This window comes from Miniopterus natalensis, chromosome 2 (assembly GCF_054644295.1).
Source record: "Miniopterus natalensis isolate mMinNat1 chromosome 2, mMinNat1.hap1, whole genome shotgun sequence".
Classification (NCBI taxonomy): domain Eukaryota; kingdom Metazoa; phylum Chordata; class Mammalia; order Chiroptera; family Miniopteridae; genus Miniopterus; species Miniopterus natalensis.
In genome coordinates this window covers 185,782,754-185,804,663 of record NC_142082.1, presented here as the reverse complement: position 1 = coordinate 185,804,663, position 21,910 = coordinate 185,782,754, and the positions used below count along the sequence as shown (strand labels likewise).

General features: G+C 59.9%; 1 protein-coding gene across 1 annotated transcript in view; it reads right to left on the bottom strand.

Annotated features, from left to right (window-relative positions):
- Nucleotides 1-234: 234 nt before the first annotated feature.
- TBC1D22A (TBC1 domain family member 22A) overlaps nt 235-21,910 on the bottom strand; it is a 147,576-nt gene continuing 125,900 nt past the window's right edge. The window contains exons 12-13 of the mRNA XM_087814029.1: nt 18,357-18,452; nt 235-1,017 (exon numbers count right to left, since the gene is read on the bottom strand). Of these exons, the coding sequence (XP_087670155.1) occupies nt 889-1,017; nt 18,357-18,452 (225 nt within the window). The 3' untranslated portion in view covers nt 235-888. The remainder of the gene's footprint in view (nt 1,018-18,356; nt 18,453-21,910) is intronic.

Sequence of the window (21,910 nt, the reverse complement as noted above, 5' to 3'; positions counted from 1 at the left end):
GCAGGGCCTCTCCTGGTGGCCGGCAGGGTGAGACATTCGGGGACAGCTGACTGACACCGTCAAGGTCCTGTCTCAGGACCCCTGGGGTTCAGACCACCTATGGGGCTGAGACCCCCCCAACGTGCGCCTATGGAACGGCTGCTGGGCTGCAAATGCCAACCAACCCTCGCAGTGGGGCGAGCTCGGTTCCCCTCCGAGGCTGCGCCCCACCTATACCTCTGTCCGAGCGGCAGCTGGCCGGAGCCCCGCCCGTGGTTACCTGACTGGGACCGGCAGGGCCGGGTCTCTTCCAGAGGCTGGAGACAAACTGAGGCGATCCCGAGGCCCTGCCCCCGGCCAGCTGCAGCAGGGCCCCAGTGCCCGGCCCTCCCCCCGGGCGGGCTGCTCCCACTGAGCCCAAAGCAGCCCGTCCACAGCCGAGGTCAAGGGAGGGCCGGGCACGAACACGGCCGCCGCGAGAGCAGACCTAAGGCGACGCGACGCTTCACTCACATTTGTCTGTATTTTATTCCTTCCCTCAGCAGAACAGTTTGTGCATTTCAGAGCAGGTGCGAGATGCCCACCGTCTCCTCCTCCCTGGCACCGGGCACAGGCTCTCCGAGGGCCACCGCAGGCTGGGCTCCAGGAGGCAGTCGCTTGGCAAGGACACTCCAGGACAGGGAGGGCCCGATGCTTGCTGGCAGGCACGGCCGGGACCCTCCCTGGCTCTCTTTGGTATCTCGGGAAACAGGCAGCCCGCCCTGGCCAGGCCCTGGGCTGTGCCCGGTGCCCTCCCGGCGGGCGCCCCAGGGGCAGGGCTGTCCAGCAAGGCCTCTCCTTGGCCACAGGCCTGTGGCCAGCAAACGGATGGGTGCAGTCCGGGGCGTGGGGCCTGCTGCGGGGCCACACTCACTTCTTGTAGTGATTGGGGGCGTCGGCAAAGGCGAACTTCAGGCGGTAGGCCTCGGCCAGCAGCAGGCTGACGTCTTCATCGCCCCAGTGGGCCGTGGGCAGGTTCTGCAGCAGCAGCAGCAGCTCCTAGGGGGAGAGCGGGTGAGGGAGGCCACAGCGGCAGGCCGCCGCAGGCCAGGCTCCTCTCCGCAGAGCTGGGGAACCGTACCAGCCCGCGGGGGGTGAGCCACGGGCTCCGTGCCGTCCCAGCCCCAGCCTGGAGCAGCCCACAGATCAGTCGTGTGCCCTCCCCCCTCAACCACAGACCACCAGCCCAGCAGCCAGGAGGGGCTGGACTTAGGAGACATCTGCTGGGGAGCTACAAGCTGTCACCTCATTCCACTGAGTGTCCCCAACACCCCAGGGCCCAGGCTTGGGCCTGGCGGGATCTGGCCGGGTGCAGTGTCCTGCCCTGGCTCGGAAGCCTTGCTCCCTGGTCCACTCCCCAAGGGCTCTACACACTAGGAAGGTGCCACCCACAGACCCCAGTGTCCTTAGACCCAGACTTCTGTACCCCGGGTAACACTGCAGCAGGGACACACAGGCAGATGGACACCGGACAGTCACCCACAGGCCAGCAGCACCCAAAGGCAGGGGACACAGGGCAGTCCTCGTCACGGTCACTCACTCGATCCCCAGTGTTTCCAGGGAAGACCTGCTAGAGCCCCAGCTGCCCTGTCCCGGACACCCAGCAGCACCCATGTCTCAGCTCGGTGGCTGGCACAGAGCCACCCCCACAGGGCTGGCTGCCTCGGGAGCTCCCGCTCCAGAAACCAGGGGGAGGGGCCTTGAAGAGACGGTAACCTGATGAACTGCCACCGAGGTGGACGCTGGGAAGGAAAGGTCCCTGGAGTGAGACCCAGCCCCACACACCAGGCATCGAACCCGAACACCAGCCCTCCCCACAGGCCGCATGCAGAGCAGCCGGCAGCCCCACCAAGGACGAGGCAGGTTTCGGGGAGCACAGGCCCGGCACAGAGGGGCTTGGCAGGAGCAGGGAGAGCTCAAGGGAGGAGCCCCCACTGCTCCATGGCCCTGTGGCTCTGCACCCCTGAATTTCTCCGTCCTTCTGGAAGAAGCTGGATCTGGGGGAGTTGGAGGGGAGCTGGGGCTCTGAGGGTGCTGGTGCTGCTCCCAGCTCCCAGCAGGTGACAAGTGACAGAGGGATCGGATGCAGGCTGCCCGGGCTTCCTGCCTGGGAAAGGAGCAGCCAGGGGCTGACGGTCAGCAGTTCCTGACCTCTCACCCCCCAAGCTTCCTGCCCCTGCAAGGCTGGCAGTGGGGGTGGGGGGACAGGGCGGGGCGAGTGGGGCTCCATGGTCACATCCTGGGCCTGGGCCTCTATTACTGTGTGGCTTCCCCTCTGAGTCCCACCCCCTCTATCTGTCCATGGTCGTGGTACAGCCATCTGGCACAGCCCGCCCATCGCGGGCACTCGGGACACAGACTGGACGCCAGGCCTGTCTCGGATCCTGGCTGTGCGGCCACCTGGCTGTGTGGAGCGGGCTGGCCTCAGGGCCTCGGGCTCCTCATGTGTAGCGGGGATCCCAGCTCCCACCGTGGCCGTGCGTGCCAGGCGACTGGCCCTGCTCTGTCTGGAGCCCTCTGCTCTCCGCAGACTCTCCTCCAGTGTTGTTTCTCTGTGGCCACCTCCTCGCCCTCAGTTCATTTCCTTTTGCATTTTAGATACTTTCTGGGGGCCTTTAAATTGAATCCGCAGAGCGAATTTCCCTGGCACCACGTCCCCGGGGAGGCATCAACATCAATCGCTGTCTCTCACCATTAGGTGCAACTCACACAGGTGCCAATCCAATTCCGAGCAGGTCGTAAGTAAATACCCTTGGTTTCCTTTCTAATCCACTTTCTTCATATTATCATGACCCCGCTACTTGCAAGGTGGCAGCACTCCCCTCCCATTACGGGAACCCGCCAACTCGGCCCCACACTCAATTTCAGAATCTAATTTGGTCCCGGCTCGCGGGACGGAGGGAGAATGGAAAAGCCCAGCGTTCGTGGCCGGCGATACTAAAGCAGGAAAATCTACCCGGCGACCTTTACGAGGCAGAGAACACACGCAAATGGTTTCTTAAAGGCAGATGCTTTTCTCCTGAAGGCCTGTCTTGCTGACGCGTGGGGCAGGGACTCCCGACCAGGACCTGGCATGCCGTGCAGCCGTGAGCTGCTCTGCACTGACCGTGTCGTGCTGGTGAAGGCCACTGCTCAGGAGGCTGCCACTGGACACACTCGGGGTCAGGGGGTCACTCTCCTGGGGACAGTCCCCTGCGAGGTGACAGCAAGGGGGAGGGGCTGAGACAGCCCATCAGTGATCAGCCCAGCAGCTGCTGAGGGCAATTTAGTTTTCCACCTTCACTTTCCACACACACTGTGTGGCCACGTTGGCAAACCTGACAAAGCGAGGTTTGAACACAGCACTGCCGTGGGGAGACATCAGTGAACTAGTCCCTGCCTGTGTCCACGAGACGCCCATCAACAAAGCCACCCAGGCGAGCGCCTCGGCCCCTGCGCCTTCCTCCCAGTGAGCCTGCGCCACACACCGCCCCACGTGGTCAGCGAGGGCCCGCAGGCGATGGAACCATCCCGCCTCCACCAGCTGAGGCCCGCGGTCTCAGCCATGACCGCTCAGCAGTCGCCTGAGTGCCCAGCCCTGGGGGTAAGCCTGGGCACGCCCCGCTTCTCAGCGCAGCCAGCAGCCTGACTCTGGGACACGCTGGGGCTGCGTCACGAGCCTGAGTCGTGGCTGCTCTTCCTTTCCCAGGCGGCCCCCAGCGGAGGCCCCGCCGGCGCCCCAGCCACAGTGGCCGCCTCTCGCTCAGCCTCGGGGCCGGTGAATGGGAGGCGGGAAAAGGTCAGAGCCCTGGGCCGCTGGCGGTTCCCAGTCCTCACGACGTGACCGGGGCTGCAGGGACGCCCTGCAGATGGGAACCTTCCTGCTGCAGGTTTTGCCTCAGGCAGGTTCCAAGGGGTGGCCTCCAACGCTGGGCAGCAAGTGATGCTGGTGGCTGTGGGGGCCTTTCCAGACTCAGATGAACCACCCTGCCGTCTGCAAAGGACAAGGATCTCTGCGTGGGTGCACCCCCCCAGCACATGGGCATCCCTGAGCCCCAGGGCTCTGTCTGGCCCCTGACAGACTCACACGTGAGCGGGGACAGCAGTGACATGCGGTGGAGGGACCCAGCTCAGAGGTGCGGTGTCCAAGCCCCGGCCCTCCTGCTACCCTGACCCCACATCCTCCATGGGACATCCTTGGACACTGTGAGCTATGCAAGCCCCGTACCCCGTGCCTCAGTTTCCTCCCATCAACGGGGACAGTAACATACCCCCGCATGGGGAAGTTCACACGGGCAGAGGCCCCGTCGCCGCCAGAGCAGGAGAAGCCCACGCTTCCTCAGTGAGTGTTACTGTGACTGCTGTCAGCAGCAGCAGTGACACGCGGACAGGTGACATTTGTGCTGAATAAATTATCAACCACGGGAAGCGGCAGTTCAGCTAACGAGGTCGCAGGAAGTGGCTTTCTCACTGCCAGAACGCCCAGGGAGGCAGCGACCACACCTGACTCTCCTGCCACGAAACCTGGCACATGGCGGGTCCAGGGCCAATGTCTGAGGAAGGGACTGTCAATCCCCCAGCTGCTGAAGGGACCCCAGCCCAGGGCACCGGAGCCCACGTGACAGAGCCACGCCTGTCCATGTTGACAGGCTGCCAAGAAGCTGGAGAGGAAACAGCTTTTTAATGTCTTTGGACTAGATCTTCAAATTCTAACGCTGCTCTGGTCGGTGTGGCTCCGCGGTTAGAGCGTCGGCCCTCAAACCAAAGGATCAGGGGTTCAATTCCCGGTCAGGGGCACATATCTCAGTTGCAGGTTCACTCTGCAGCCCTGGTCGGGCACATGTGGGAGGCAACCAATCCTCACATCGTTTCTCTCTCTCTCCCCCTCCCTCCTCCTGCCTTTCTACTCTCTCAAAAAATCAATGGACAAAATAAAAATATCCTCCGGTGAGAATCAGAAAAAAAAATTCTAATGCTGACACAAAACAAACTGTACTTAACCTAAAATGTTCCCCAAGAACTGACTGGACCATGAGCTGCTTGGTGCAAACCACAGAAAGGCCACCGAGGACCCGTCACCCAGCAGTGTCAGGGCACGTGCTCCTATCACAGCCACCACGCGGGCGGTGCTCTCAGAACCTATGACCCCATGACCTCGCGTGCAACTGACGGACCCAGGGCTGCTCGGAGGTGACCACATCCCGAGGGTGCCCAGGTGGGTGCTGTCACACTTCGGGCTCAAGCAGCAGGAACCGGCAGTGGCCAGCCCGGCCGGCAGGGTATACGTGAGCCAACGTGTGTGGAGGTGGGACGCAGGCCGCAGACAGGTGACAGACAGGAATCAGGCAATATTTGGTCCTGCAGTTACACCAGGCCTGTGGCTGGCCTGTCTGCCATGCACGACGCGGCTCCGTGGACACGTGTGTCCCTCCTGTCTGCCGTGCACAATGGGGCTCCGTGGACACGTGTGTCCCTCCCGTCTGCCGTGCACAATGGGGCTCCGTGGACACGTGTGTCCCTCCCATCTGCCGTCCACAATGGGGCTCCATGGACACGTGTGTCCCTCCCGTCTGCCGTCCACAATGGGGCTCCGTGGACACGTGTGTCCCTCCCATCTGCCATCCACAATGGGGCTCCGTGGACACGTGTCCCTCCACAATGGGGCTCCGTGGACATGTGTGTCCCTCCCGTCTGCCGTCCACAATGGGGCTCCATGGACACGTGTGTCCCTCCCATCTGCCGTCCACAATGGGGCTCCGTGGACACGTGTGTCCCTCCCGTCTGCCGTGCACAATGGGGCTCCGTGGACACGTGTGTCCCTCCCATCTGCCGTCCACAATGGGGCTCCATGGACACGTGTGTCCCTCCCGTCTGCCATCCACAATGGGGCTCCGTGGACATGTGTCCCTCCACAATGGGGCTCCGTGGACACGTGTGTCCCTCCCGTCTGCCGTCCACAATGGGGCTCCATGGACACGTGTGTCCCTCCCGTCTGCCGTCCACAATGGGGCTCCGTGGACACGTGTCCCTCCACAATGGGGCTCCGTGGACACGTGTGTCCCTCCCGTCTGCCGTCTACAATGGGGCTCCGTGGACACGTGTGTCCCTCCCGTCTGCCGTCCACAATGGGGCTCCGTGGACACGTGTGTCCCTCCCGTCTGCCGTCCACAATGGGGCTCCATGGACACGTGTGTCCCTCCTGTCTGCTGTCCACAACAGGGCTCCGTGGACACGTGTGTCTGTATAGAAGACACTGAATCTCAAATACTTAGTCTGCATTCTTAGGCTGTAAGATGTTTCCTAATTCCCACATGATTACAGTTGAAAGACAATGTTTTGGATGTACTAGGTTAAGTAAAATATTAATTTCACCCTTCTTCCCTTCATTCCTATGAGGCTGCCAGAAAACTGAGTATTTCCCACGTGGCAGGCGTGACGGTTCCTTGTGTGAGTCGCTCTGACAACCCTGCCCCCCCCGTCTGCCCCGCCGACCTGGGGGACACCACCTGGGACAGCCTCCCTCCTGGGGACACATGGGGACAACAAGGCCTAGAAGTTCCCCGGTGGCGGGAAGGGCGTGAGAGCCCTTGGGGCCGGCTCCTCCTGCAGGTGAGAGACGGGGGGGCTCCCACGCACAGATGAGCAAATTAGTCCTGACGGGCCAACGGCCCACTGGCCACCTCTCCTCTCCTCTCACTGGGAGGAAGAGACAGGAGCCCTGGACTGACACTGAGTCAGTGGTGGGTAAGTCATGGAACTCATTCCCTCGCATCCGCGCGTGCAGCGTGGCTACGGAACCCGGCTCGGGCCGCTCGTGTGTGCAAGGCAGGCCCGGTGCCCAGGGACACTCGGGCTGGGGCAGGGCAGCAGCACCGCAGGCAGGAGAGTGACCACACGGAGGTCAGTCCATGGGGCCCCCACGCCCTCCGGGGGACGCTCACTCGGGGTCTGAATCCCGAAGTCCACTCCTGCATCCCCCCGACTCTGACCCCTGCAGACCCCACCCTAGGAGAGGCCCCTGCTGTTCAGTGTGCTGGCCGCGCTGTTCCTAACGCCCTCCAGGAGGGGTGAGGGGCCGGGTGGCCCTGCCCCAGTGCTGCTGGGCTGTCCCCACGGCTGTTCCTGCCTCCCTCCCTCCCAGGCCGCCCTGTGACACGTAACGTCTTTGACAGCCCAGTTTGAAAACCTGTTTGAAAACCTTGTCAAGTTCTGGAGCAAACCAGCACTAATGGGAAGATGGTGACAGTGGCAGGGACGGCCAGCCAGCTGCCCGCTGGCGAATAGCAAGAGGCACAACAATAGAGGGACCTTCCGGGGCCTCTGCTGGCTCAGTGAGCTGCCCTGTCCTGTGGTTTATTCTTTCTTTCCCAAAAGTGGAATTCTAAAGAGAAAAACACCCCTGGGTGCTGGACACGCGAGTCGGGCGAGTCCCAGGGAGCAGGCGCTCTATTTCACGTCGCAGGTGGATGTCCCATCAGCACCCAGAGGACCACCAGGCCCCAGCCCTCGGCAGCGCTCGGCCCGGACACCGCTGGGACACAGGCTTCCCCGCCGGAGCCACACACGAGGACGTGCCACCCAGGGACCCACTTCCAAAAGCACACCTGAGCGGTGCTGACGTTGACATCAGCAGGGCTGGTCCAGACCCACTAGCAAGTGGTCCTTCCCTATAACATACGTTGTAACAGCTCTTAAGTCCCCAAGCAGCTCCGCATGTTCTCACATGTCCTCACATGGACCTCCCGCTGCCCGGCTGAGACGGGGCAGAGCGCAGGGAAGGCGGAGAGCACCGGAAGCGCCAGAACCATTACAAAGCGTGACAGGGGACCCCAAGTGACAGCACTCACGAGGTTCCGGGTCCCCACGCTGGCTCCTGGTGAGGAGTCCGCATGAAGGAAGCGGCATTCTGTACCTGACCCGACCCTGCGCCGCTCACAGCCCCTGGGAGGCCACGGGAAGTGCAGCCCCACGGTGTGGGCTCCACAGGCCAGTCCCGGTTGACCCTCAGGTCACCTGCACAGACGGAGGGAACATGGGGTGGGGGTCCGTTTTTATGTGGACGTGTTCCAACTCCTTTGGGTGAACAGCAGCCGTGTGCCTACTGGACCGCGTGGGAAGAGGGGTCTGTCCTGTAAGGAACCACCAGGCTGTTCCTCGGTGGCTGCCCACGTGCACGCCCACCAGCGGCAGGGTTCCTGCTGCTCCCGCCCCCCAGCACCCGGTGTCAGTGTCAGGCCCTGGCCGAACTCACAGGAACACGGTATCTCGCTGTGGTTTTAACTTGCATTTTCCTGATGACACAGGATGTGAGCACCTTTCCATCACATCACTTGCTGTACGAGTATCTTCTTTGAGGTGTGTTCAGACCTCTGCCCCTGTGCGAGCTGGGCCGGCTGTTCTCTCGCTGTTGCGTCTGAAGAGCTCTCTGCACGCCCCGGGTGCCCATCCTCCATCAGGTGTGTTCACAGAGACTGTCTTCCCGTCTCGGCCCATCTTCTCGGTCCCCTAACACTGTCCTGCGCAGAGCGGAGGTTTTCATCCCAGTGACGCCCGGCCTGTCCCTTATCTCTGGCCGGGCTGTGTCTTTGGTGCTGTGTCTAAAAACTGGTCGCCGCACCCGAGTCATCCAGGTCTCCTCCTGGGTTACCGCCTAGGGGTCTTACGGTTCTGTGTCTCACATTTAGGCCCGTGGTCCACTGAGTTAACTTTGGTGACGACCTGTGTGTAGATTCTCTCGTCCGCCTGTGGATGTCCCACTGTTTCAGCACCGTCTGTAGGGGAGACTGTCCCTGCTCCAGGGTGTCGCCCTTGCTCCTTGGTCGGGGATCAGCGATTATACGTATGGGGTCTGTTCCTAGGCTCTCTGCCCTGTCCCTCGATCTAGGTATCTATTCTCTCATCAACACCAATAACTGAATGAGATGTTTACTGATGTCTGAGACTTTGAAAGGTGACCTCACAGAGCCGGGGTGCAGGCTGGGCGGGGCCAGGCTCCAGAATGCCTGTCACCCTCACACTGTCCTCACACTGGGTGGCAGGGCAGCCGGGGCAGTGTAGCGGTTGGGAGAGCCCTGGCTAACCAGAGGGGCACCCAGAAGCCCTGGGGCCCTCGGTGTCCAACTGGGGGGCCCTGGCCCCTCATGTCTGCCTGGGTACTGCCTCTGGGGGTGCTGACTCAGTGCGTTTACAAAGCACCTACTAGGTCCCCACCTTCTCATCTAATCCAACAGACTGAGAGACACGTACTACACCCATTTTACAGATGGGATCCCTGAGCGGGGAGAGTAAATGGCTGGTTCACAGCCATGAGGCAGAGGTGCGGCTTACTGGGCCCTGCTCACTGCCCTCTAGGTGAGCAGATCAGAGCACAGCTTTCAGATGGGCCCGGCGTCCAAGTGGACAGGAGGGTCCGGGTGGGCTGTGTCCCTGCTGGGCCGGAGGGCATGTGCGTGGGGCAGATGGGACCGGTCCTCACTGCCAAGAATGAGGCAGACGGTGGATCTGAGAAGAAAACGAACGTGAGATGTCTGCTAGTGCGGCTAGAAGACGTGGGGGCCCCATGCCTAAGGGGTTTATCTGAAGCCAGTGAGGAGACTCACGGTGGACAGAGATGGGGCTGGGCCAGAGGGCCCGAGACGTCCCTTGAACCTGGAGGTCTCGATCACCCTGGTCCAGAGCAGGCAAGCTGCACCATCAGGAAACTCCCCGGAGAATCATCAAACCCTAAAAGAACAAACGTCTAAAAGCCTGACTGCCCTCAGCCTCCCACCCTGGCTACCTCCCCTCCAGCCACCCCCTTCCGGACCTTTCTCCTCAATCTGGACTCTTGTCTGTGGGGAGCTCCTGTGGCACCCAGGCCAGCTCTGCCCATGCTCCAGCCTCCATGCACCCTGGGGGCAGAGTGACCCGATGCCAGGTTCTGTCCCCACAATGGAGCTGGACTGCCCAGGGTCAATCTCTTTGAACCCCAGGTTTAGGGACAGGCCCGCCCTCTGGCCTGGCTGTTTCAAGGATGAGACTGTGAGTGCACAGAGCACAAAGGACATGCAAACCCCAGGCAGCCATGGGATGACTGAGACCTGAGCCTCTCCCTTTGGAGACCGGAGCGTAAGGACCAGCTGACAAGTGGCAGAGTGGGTCTGGCTCTGGCACTGCCGTCTGCACCCCAGGCCCCTCCAGCTTGGCACAGAGGCTGCCTACTGGCCAGCAAGTGTGGGGGCACATTGACGGGGGTGGAGTTGTCAATGACTGGTGAGCTATCTCAGCACAGAGAACCACACGAGGTGGCCCGACCCCGGGCCTGTACCCAGAGCAGCAATGGAGAGACCCCAGGGCCGAGCCGCCACTACCAGGCGGCACCACAAGGGGAAGCTGGGCGGGAGCACCCCCCGTGCCTGGCCAGCAGCCACCCAAGGGCCCTTTCTGGGTGATCAGGCGCCTCCTGAAATGGCCCCACTCGCACGTCTCACCAACAGGGAGGCCCGTCTTAGATAAGTGCAGCCAACTCGGCGCAGGAAGCGGCACCTTTCAAGCTGAGCAACTTGACTTCTCAATTGATTTCTAAATACACACAGCTCAGTTTCTGCTCAAACTATGTCAGCTGCTCCCACGGAGAAGAAACTGCGTCCTTGTGGCTCCCAGCGCCCATCTCCGAAGTAACAGAGGTATCATCATGATAAGTATGAAGACACGGACGTGGAGGGGTGACATGGAGCCACGGGCTGGTGTTTAGGCACGAGGCTCTGATCGAGAGTGATAGTGTGACAGATGTCACCTTACTCAACTCTGTGACAGGTTCGCACACTGGTGCTTGTGCTCGGCAGGAATTAGTTTATTACAACAGGATTATTTAGAGACAAATTCAGCATCGAGCAGCACCTGAAGCAGACACGCCCGTGCGCAAAGGGGCCACCGACGTGGGCACCCAGCAGACAGGACGCGCAATGGGAAGCCGACTCCCCCCCCCCCCCCCCGTGGCTGCAGAGCAGGTGAGGAGCCGGGCAGGCGTGGGGCTACTCATCGCCTGAGACCCTGGGAGAGGTAGGGGTGCAGGAGCCAGGCCCTCAGGCAGCACATCCCAAGTGACAGATCGGGGTCCACCAGCCAGTAGGGTATCAAGATCTGGGTGAACTCCTGCCAGGAGGGTGTGTGGGAGGTGTGACCATGAGTGGCACCAAGGCCGATGCCAAGTGTCCTCTGAGATGCTTCCCTGGGAGACCTCTGCCTGGGGAGCCCGGCTGTCACATGGGCAGCACAGAGCTGGGGGCAGTCAGCCTCTGGAGGACAGGGGCCTGGTGTCTCACTGGTCACTACATGAACCCAGCAATAACCAGGCACCCACAGCGGTGCTGAGCTCACACAATAAACACACAAGGTCAACTTCCAGCAAAAGCTCGGTGAGGGACTCACGGGGGCCTTGGCCAGGACAAGGGGCCCAATCCAGGCTGGGCACCAGGTGGGATGGCCACAGACCCAGGAGCTGGCCAAACAAGGCAGCTGGCAGCACAGAGCTGTCCACTGACACCCAGACGGCTGCCCGAGGAGGCTCCCCAAGGATGTGTCGACCTGGACAAGGGGAAGAGGCACCTGGAGCCCCTCAAAGGGACAGTGTGCTAGGCAGGGGCCTGGGGGACCCAGACAACACGGTGCCCAAAGCTTCTCAAGGAGCACATGCCCACACCAGGCCTGATGCAGGTCACCGTGTCCACTGCCTGAGCCAGCGCCCTGGGAGGCCAAGCAGGAGGGGTGGGACCCTGTGTCCTTGGCCAGGACCCAGAGCACACAGCAAGCAGTGCTGGGCCAGGTAGGTTCACTGCCACTGTCACGGGCTGCACCTCAGTCAGCGAGGGCAGGAGGGCCCCGAGGTGCCCCACTTTCATAACCCTTGACTAGGAAGGTGGGTTTGAGTGCGGTGTCTCGGAGTTCCCATCCTCTGAGCTACAGGAGACTGCGGACCCTGTCAGGTGACACTGACAATGACAAGGACACTCCTGGGAGCACCTGTGCGAGGACCCAGGTGGGGCGCAGAGAGTGAGGCTAGAGCGGTGGCATCCCAGCTCCCCCAAAATGAGATGGATCCCTGGGAGGGGCTGCCCAGTGGGCAGGAAAGATGGGGTGTAGTGGGGTCCTCAGCTCCCTGACAAGGGGCCACAGCCAGCAGCTGATGTCCACAGCATTCCCAGGTCCCAGCTGCCTAGCCCTGGCCCAGCTGAGAACCACACACACTAAATGAGAGAAGAGCAAATGTTTTTTCTGTGCACGAGGAATTAAAAGATCAATGCACCTTCTTCTGTGTGCTTTACCTCAAAAAACAAACACCCCAAGACTGAGCTAAGAAATCCTACCATGTTTGCCCTGAAAATCCTCAAACTAATTAGGGTGACAAATGAATACTCCATATAGACCGAGGGCTTTGGACTGACAGTGGACTGCGGGGCAGCCCAGAGGTCGCCTCAAGCACCAGCTCATCTCATGTGTCTGCTTCGTTCTCCATGCCGGCTTGAGGGGTGAGGACCTGGTAAGGCCCGTGGCCAGGCTCTTACTTCATGCCGGACCCCTTCTCGGTGCAATTTTATCTCCAGACTAAACACGTTTCGTGCCCACGAAAGGCTGCGAACGGACGTGTGACAGCTGAGAGGGAGACGTTTTAATCAGGCCCAGGATGTAATTACATTTCTTCAGGGACCGAACAGATGAGCTGCTCCAAGTTTGTCTGCCTTAGATATCAAACACCATTAATGAGATAATAAGGGCCTTTCAATTAATGATTTGAACGGTGGGTGTAATTTTTCCTTTAATGGCAGAACTAATTCACGGGCAGAACTGAACAAGGGAGAGAGGCTGGCAAAGCGTAGAGCTGTGGCTGCCCCGACCCCACTGCAGGCAGGCTCATTCTGAGGGAGGCTCGGCCCGCAGACCTCGGAGGAGCTGGGCTGGGCCGGGGATGTGTCCTGGCCTGGAAAGGAGGGGCTTGAGTCCTGGGGTTAAGACATCAACCACCCTCCCTCGAGGTAAGAAATTCCTCTAATGAAAGGAAGGAGGGAGGGAGGGAGGGCCTGTGTCAGCGGGCGGGAAGCCATCACTGGATCCATGAACAAGACAGCCAGCTCCCCCTCCCTTCCCAGCACTTGCCACAAAGCCCACCGCCACCCCCGGGGCCCCCTGTGGGAAGGGGCAGGAAACCGGGGAGAGGTGACATGGATGGTGGGTGGCGGGTGGCAGGCAGGCAAGGAGAGGCCTGACTCACCCCTGGAGTCCAGGTGCTATGGCTCAGGAGAGACTATGAAGGCCGCCTGCCCCAAAGAGAAGGAACACCAGGCACCTCCCAGGAGACCAGGCGCCCAAAGCCTCACCAGCAACCCGGACGCAGCCCAGTCCCTCCCGCAACGCCATCACGCACGTTATTTCACTGGACAACCGTAAGGCAGACATGCCTGCTTTCCAAGCACTGGCTGTGCCCCGGACCCCACTGACCACGGAGAGCAGCCTGGCCCCCGTGAAAGCCAAAGGTCCTCGAAGGAGACTCAGTTGCAATCAGGAAGCACTAGGGTCATTGTGGGGAAGGAAATACAAACCAACCACATGTGGCCAAGGGGCCGTTTCCTTTCTTTGAGCAAGAATCCCCCCTTTGCAAACACAGAAAGGGGCTGTTTTCAGAAACCAGAAAAGAACAAAATGAATTCTTCCCCTGCCTCATCTCGTGCAGGCTCTGAGGGTGGGGGTGTGCACGTGTGTGCACGTGTGCGCGCGCGGGTGTGCCTCTGTCCATGTGCATGCATATCCATGTGTGTGTGGGTGTGCCTGTCCATATGTGCACGCATACCCATGTGTGTGCACACATGTGCAATGGATGTGCCTATGTCCGTGTGCACATGCATATCTGTGTGCACATATGTGTGCCCATGTTTGTGTGTGTACATGTGTGTATCAGTGTGCACGTGTGTGAGAAGCAGTGACTCTGAGTCTCTGCTCTGTCCATTTTCTCTTCACCCCTTCCAGCAACCCTGTAGGTGACCTACTTACCACCACCTCCCTTCTCTGCTGAGGATGTTCCAGAACCTACCACAGTCCCCCCACGCCCTCTGGGTCTATAGGCAGATGCCTTGGGCCACACACCCTACAGCCCCTCCTACGAAGTAGGCTCTGTTCTTGGCCCCGGGGCAGGTGGGAGAGGCAGGTCTGGAGGATGGTCTGCACTCGCCAGCACCTCCTCCAAGCCTGTGTTCCTGACCTCCCACGACAGAGACCCTTGGTTACATTAGCCCTCGGGAGGCAAAGGGTCTGGGCCTCCAAAGCTCCGGTTCAAGAAGAGTTCAAGCAGCTGGCACCCCACACAGCCACACACGCCCCGTCCCACAACCCCCCACACAGCCACACACGCCCCGTCCCACAACCCACACTGCCACACACACCCACACTTAAATTGCAGCCACCCACAGGAGCACAATAATCCAGTTAAAGATTAGTTTTCAACTAACCCAATTTTGTCTTTAAAATGCCGTGAGATAAAGAAAGAGACAACTGATCTTTACTTTGGCATTTCATGACATTTGCTGCCTCAGATGAGCACAAGCTGAAATGCACACCTGAAGAGGGCATTAACCCATGGAGGGCCACTCGCTCTGCGGGGTCCATCCTGACAGAGACGTAAAGCCCACGGCCCAGGTCTGTGACCCATGGGCAGGACACGCCTGAAAGTGTGGGTGAGAGGGCACCAGGGAGCCAGGACAGCCGTGGGCTTGCCCAAAAGCAGGCTGGACCGCCAGGTGCCAGCTGAGAGCAGTCACCCAGGATATCCAGGGCACTCCTGCGAGCCGGGCCATGTCCCTTCATCTCCACCTGCACCAGGCTAGGTGCAGGATGGGAGGTGTGAACTTTGTGTCAGTGTATGTATGTATGTAAATGCATACACTCGTGTGTTTGTATGTATGTAGACATGTGCACAGACACATGTACGTGTGATGATGGGCACATGCATGTGTAGATGTATTTTATGTGTGTGCATATGTAGCCTGTGTTTCGATGCTATACATGCATGTGGATCATGTGTGTTTTACACAAGTGTACATCTTGTGTGCATGCACATATGTAGGTTATATGGACAGTTTTATACACATGTATATGAGAAGTGCGTGTTTTATGTGTATATACGTACATAGGTGTACATATGCATATTAATGTACATGAAAACGTGTAGACAAATGTAATCTCAAGTCATGCTTTAACCCACATAGAATATACTGAGAACATGTTCTCACATCAGGAACTATCATCTGAAGATATGGCTTTTGATAATTATAAATGTCCCAGCCAGCATGTCCCCTACTCTAGGAAACTGATCTCCTAACATGGGCTATCTAGGTGGCTGACAATTACAAACCAGGGAATGACCAGAGCACAGGTAAGGCTCCTGACACAATTAGCATCGTGCCACGCCCACAGGGAGGAGGGGCTGCATCGTGCCGCGCCCACAGGGAGGAGGGGCTGCATCGTGCCGCGCCCACAGGGAGGAGGGGCTGCATCGTGCCACGCCCACAGGGAGGAGGGGCTGCATCGTGCCACGCCCACAGGGAGGAGGGGCTGCATCGTGCCATGCCCACAGGGAGGAGGGGCTGCATCGTGCCACGCCCACAGGGAGGAGGGGCTGCATCGTGCCACGCCCACAGGGAGGAGGGGCTGCATCATGCCACGCCCACGGGGAGGAGGGCAGACCTATTTCCTGCAGACCTCACTGCACTGTCAGCATGACAGGTAGCGTCTGTTTCAATGTTCAGCTCCTGATTCCTGATGGGAAGATACATTCTCAGAAAGACACATTGACAGGAAGATACACTCTCGGGAAGACAGGTTCATGGGAAGACACATTCACATTCACCAACAGTAACTGTTCTCATTGCCCTCGTGCATTCTCCACAAGGATGCTTTCTTTCTGTTACTTGTGTGAGTTCTCTGTCTGTAAGATTTCTTTCTGTTCTTCAGCTGCCTTCTAACTTTACCATGTTTCAGACACACATTTGCAGCTTTGGGCTGTGGTCACAATGTGTCACTCTGCAGGGTGCAGGCATTTTCCTGGTTGGGCACCTGGGGCTCCAGGTATTCTGGTCAAAAAGTAATCTAGATTCTTCTGACTGGATGGGGATGAGTGGGAGGGTGAGCTGTGGTGGGGAATTCTCAGGGAGACTGTCTCCCATTCCTGCTCCATGCACACCTAGGCCTCCAACAGCAGGACCACGCCCAGGCCGTCTGCTCTGGCTCACTAGCCTTATGCAAAGAACTTCTCACTCCACCTGCCCCTGCCCAGAATTTCCTCTCCACCCTGTGCCAGGCCATCAGCACCAGTCCCAGTGGGACATGCTCAAGTCAGCCCTCAAACACTTGTTTGACCATATGTGCCTGAGGCGGGCCCTGAGGAGCCTCCTCTACAGCTTCTCTGGGCCCAAAATAACCCCACCCCCACTGAGGGCTGGGCCTGGTGGAGCGAGCCAGGCCCACTGCCAGGGGACATAAGACTGCACATAGGGGAGCTCCTGCCATCCCAGAGACCCCACAACACCTGGATAGAAAAGCCCAATGTAAGGCAGAATCCAGGCTGTGGGTGCTGAGGCTCGGACAGCAATGGCTGGCAGAGGCAGGGACAAGGGACGATCCCAGGGTGCAGTGCCTGCAGGGCCAGTGTCAGGACAGAGTGTGGCATCAGGGTCATCTGCAGGAGGGTGGGACGAGCCCTGGCTGGGGTCTGCAAGTGCTCCAGGGAAAGCACAAAGCTCCAGCAACGCTCAGGACAGGAGTGGATGTGGCTCCAAACGGCCCCTCCCTCCAGCAGGCCTCACAGATGCTCATGGAACTTGAGGCAACCAGGCCGTCAGCCTGAGGAAGTCTCAGAAAGCAAGGCCCAGGACACGGCAGCCCCACCTGCCCTGCCTGCCCGCCCCCAGCACCTGCACGCAGGGCCACACTCACACCAGGAGGGCTGCCTTTCTCTGGGAAGACTTCCTCCTCCAAGAAGGATTCTGTTCCCATGGAAATGACTCAAGCACATTATTTCCCATGGGGCAAATTACAGTTCTGCAGAGACCGGGGCTCAGAGCCTTTTCCCTGAATGTTTCCTGCTGGAGACGGGCTCAGGTCTCAGCCACTCCGCTGTCTCCACGGAGGCAGAATCATTTTCCTAAAATGTCACAATTGCAAACACAATTCCCCGTGCTCACTGGGACGCCCGAGGTTCTTTATTTAATTTCTGTTTTATTGTTTCCTGTCCCATTTAGCTGAACCCTCCGGCACACACAGTGGCGTTCACACTTGCTCTCCTCCTGCCTGCGTGACGGCAGAGCATGGGTTATCCGGCGTTTCGGGGAGAAGCGGTCTCGCGGCGCCCCCACCCCGGCCCCGCACAAGGCTTGCAGGCCCTGGGAGTTCTTGCCGTGGAGCCACTGGGCTGCACCTGTCCCCGGCCTGTCAACCTCAGTTAGGAGAGCAGGGCTGAGGCGGCCAGCATAGCACCCTAACCAGCTGCCCAAGTCACGCCCAGTCAGGGCAGGTCTCGGCCAGACAGCAAACACACCATGTCTCCCATGGCCCTCGGGGACATACACGGAGTAAGGTACCACCACGCCCAGCAAGCTGCCCGAGCCACCGCGCGGTGACCCAAGGCCCACCTCCTGGCCTGTCCCCTCACCTGAGAGACGAGGGGCTCGAGGAGGCAGCATGGTGGAGAGGGCCCCGCCTGGCAGTGTGGAGCCCAGACCCTGGTCCCCATGGTCCCCAACTGCCGGTGTTCTCTTCAGGGCACCAGGGCAGCCCCACCCTCCCAGGGCACCGGGCAGGAGAACGGCCCACCCAGCACCTCGGGTAGCAGTGACCACACCCCACCGGGCATCAGGCCACCATACGCAGGCCCTGGGGGTGAGGCCAGGGCTGGGGACTTGGCCCACATGGAGCCCCAGGCGGGGCTCAGAGCCTGATGAATGGGTGCGAACGTGGCTCCCCAACTATGTGGCTAAGGAAACTGTGGCTCAGAGAGGCTGAGCAATGTGCCCCAAGTCATACAGCTGCAAGGGGCCAGGCACCAGGCCTAGCACCGTCCCTAACATGTCACAGCCGGCTGCCATCACTCTCAAGGACACACAGGGGCCGCTCGGGGAGGCGTCTCTGGGAGCCCGAGAAACGGCCACACCAACAAGGCTGCCCTGGGACACGGCCAGACCTGCCGCCACGGTGTGAGGGATTTCAAGCAGCAAGGGGCCGGGGTGACCGCAGGCACGAGGCTCACAGCCCTTCCACAGACACCAGTGCGAGCCAGGGTGAATGAGGCTGCTCCCCAGAGAACCAAACTGGGAATCTGTTGAAAGGCATTTACTTACCTGAAAATCTCTTTCTTCTAGTATTTCTTTCCTCCATCTCAGGAGAAAAGCAGCACAGACGTACAAGTGGAAGTGAGAAAAGCCCTCGGGCTCAGACTGCAAGAGAGAAGGCAGGAGAAGAGTTAGTGTGCGGGGCAGGCAGCCGGCGCAGCCCAGGACCTCGGGTGCTGTCAGGGCTCCAAGGGGACCAGAGCCGGTGGGACCGACCGCTTCTCCCAAAGGCCAGAACTTCCACATTCTCCTCTCATCAAAATAAGTATGACTTTCTAATTAAGTACCGGCCACCTGGTAAACAGGACGTGACTAGCAGACCAGGGGTTAGGCAAGTTCAAATCCAGCGTCCCTGTCTCCCCCTGCACAGGTGACAGCAGCAGTAACAGGGCAGGTCCCGAGGGCAGGGAGCCCCCTGACACAGGCGGGGCCCACAGAGGCCCGTCCCCTGCCCGGTGACGTCAGGCCAACGGCCCAGCCCAGCAAGGTCCGGGCTGTGTGCAGGCATCAGGCCGGCCGTTCCTCTGAAAACAGCCTGTCAAGGGTCAGGCTTCTGAAGATGGGGAGTCCTGGGGGTCAAGGAGGAGCACGGTTCCTACCACTGAATCCACAGTGTAAAGCCGTAAATACCTCCAGTGAGGGGGACAAGTCACACTGGAGCCCAGACGCCCATGGGAATGACATTAGAAGTCCCTGACCCCGTCCCAGCTGCCCTGACAGAGGAAAGCCGCAGGTCCCGGCCCTGACCGCCTGCCGTGAGCCGTCCAGCAGGCCAGGCAGCACCCGCGGGCGCCGCTCCAGGGGAGAGCTGCATGGGACCCCGCTCCCGGGACCCCGGCACCCTCCAGTCCAGGCAGAGCTGACGGAGGGACACCCAAGGGGTCAAACGCCACGGTAGGTGTGGAGCCCACCGTTTGTCTGCGGCAACAGACGGGGCAGGCGGACTGTCCAGTAAAAGGCATGGAGGCCAAAGGCTGTCCGTGGACAAAATGAAGTCAGAGCCAGAACTCAAGATGGATCAGAAAAGTGAGTGCAAAAAAAAGTAAAAAACCAAAAGCAAAAATTCTAAAAATCGATACACCCGACTACACGAAAATTTACAACGTTCATGTGTGATGAAGACGCCGTAGTTGAGGTGCTTATACAATCACAGGCCAGCGAAAGAATCTGCCGTGTGTACGTGACGGACAGCGGATCCGTGTCCAGAGTTCACACCCAGAGTTCAACCCCCCGAGAGTCAGCAAGAGACACCGGGCCAAGGGTCTGAACAGCCTGGGAGGTCGGGACAAGCAGGAAAAGCCGCTCCCTCGGGCTGGAGATCAGGGATGTGCAGAGAGAAACGAGCCAACGTGAGGCCCGTTAGCGGTCCCGGGACTGGGAGGACCTGGGGCTCTGAGGACCAGCGGAGGAGAGGGTGTCGGCGGGAAGGGATCCTGTGGGCGCCGCGGGTGGAGGGCACTCTGGGGACAGCCAGGCTCACGGCCCGCAGCCCGGACGTCTTTCTGGATCAGAGCATCTCCGACGCGGCGTAAAAGGCGACGCGCCAGGAATGCGAGATGGAGCACGGCCTGCAAATTCGGAGAGCTCGGGAACCCCTCGCAGGCCCTGACGGGAGGACGGGTCGGCGCCAGCAGTCCCACCACGGAAACCCAGAGCCTGAAGACAAGCACACGGCCGCACAGCCACGTGAATACTAAAAACAGGGAAGCATGTGGCAACCGGCACTGGAGGCTGGTGCCGTTTATGAGAAGTTTCCGATCCTTCATCACGATGCTGTGTTGCTTCCGGAAACAGCCCGTGTGGCACAGATGCAGCAGCGTGTCCAAGAGTGAGGTAGCCTCGCTGCAGGAAAGAGGACACTGCAGTGGCACGAGGAAAATTTAATCTCTAAGTAAGAAATGAAAGAGCTGAAGCAAAATGGGAAAGAAATGAAGACTCGACAGAGCTGGGTAGCAGCACACGGCGGTTCCTGAACCAGCGACACTCTTCTGTGAACTTGAGGTTGTGCGTGATCGAAAGAGAGACTGGGACGAACCTGAATGGTCTTTCCGGAGTCAGCAAGGGATGTGTCCGTCTGGAGGGACCACGGTGCTGTGGCCCAGCCCCAGGTCCGCGCTCAGGCTCCGTGGCCCGAGGTGGCCCCACCCCTGGTTCTGACCTCACGACCTTGGACGGCCCCTGCTCAGCGCTGTCTCGGGTCCGGGCACCGGCTGAGGCAGCCCCCAGCCGGGCCCCGCCCGCCTTCCTTGGGACCCTCCCTTCAAGACGGGGCCCCCGCTGCCCCCGGCCCTGGTTTTGGGGAAGCTCAAGGATGGGCAACAGGACAGGCGCTGCCCCTCCTCCCGCCTCTGCTCCAGCGACTGGTGGGCCGCAGGGGAAAAGCCAGACGCCCCGAACATTACGCGTTTTCTTAAAAGTGCACTTCAGGCTCCCCAGTGGAACCAGTTTTGCTTATAAAACAAAAATATTAAAGTCCAAAATGTCTACAGATTAACTAAAGGCAGATTACTCAGGCACGAGGTGCAGTTTTTAAAGCGCAGGAAATAAGGCAAAGAAGCAGTTTCCCTTCTGTTTCTTCTGGCGGAGAAAACGTAATAAAAGGAGCAGTTTTTCACCTTTAATGGCATCGTTAAGCTTCCCTTGTAATTTCTAGCGCTAAAATACAGCCCCCAGCCCCTGGTGGCGGGAATTTCTGTGTCTGCGCAGCTGTGTGGGTGCATTTTTCAGGCCGTTCACGTGACAGGTGTTGCTTCCCACCCTCTGCTCGGATCCAAGCGACCGCTTCCGCTGCGCCAGCAGATCTCGCTGCAGCTTCCTCTGAACATCCATCAACGGCCACCGCGGCCACCGCCGCCCGCCAGAAATGCAGAGGGCTGGTGTTCACACGCGCCCCGCGCCCCGGGTCTGGCCCGGCTGGTGACGGAGCCGTGAATCACGCTCGTGTGGGGCCCAGCCCTGGCGCATAAACGAGCCTGCGCCCGCCAGCACCTTGCAGTCACCGACCCGTTGTCTCCACGCCGGGCCCCATTACCGCCGGCCTGACACTTATTGGCATGTGTCTGTCCACGTCTGAGAACATTCCTGGTGGTTACATGACAAAGGTCACAGCCCGTCAAACTCCCCCTGAGTCATCAGCACCCACAGCGCTGAGCTGGGAGAGGGGGTGGCCACGGGCTGCCCCCAGCTCTGGGGCTTGGGAGGTGGCCCTCATGTAGCAGCAACTCCTAACTGAAATGAACATTTTAAAGCCACGAATTACAAGAGAAAAACATAAAATAATAAAAAATACTGAAATACTTAGAAATTGCTGATACACGTATGACCGATGGGCGAGTGGGTCAGGTGCCGCCGGGCGCGTCCATCAGGAAGTCCCCCGCTGGCTGACGGTTTCTGAGCGCCACCCCGGAGTGACCGCGCGATTCTCTCACTCCCTCCACACCCAGAGCTGCCTCTCCCCCTACGGAGTCACTTCCCTCAAACGCCTTTGATGGCCAGAAAGGCACGGCCCTTGCGGGGGTCTCTCCTCCTACTCACCAGCTGAGGCCCTCGCAGCCTTCAAAGGG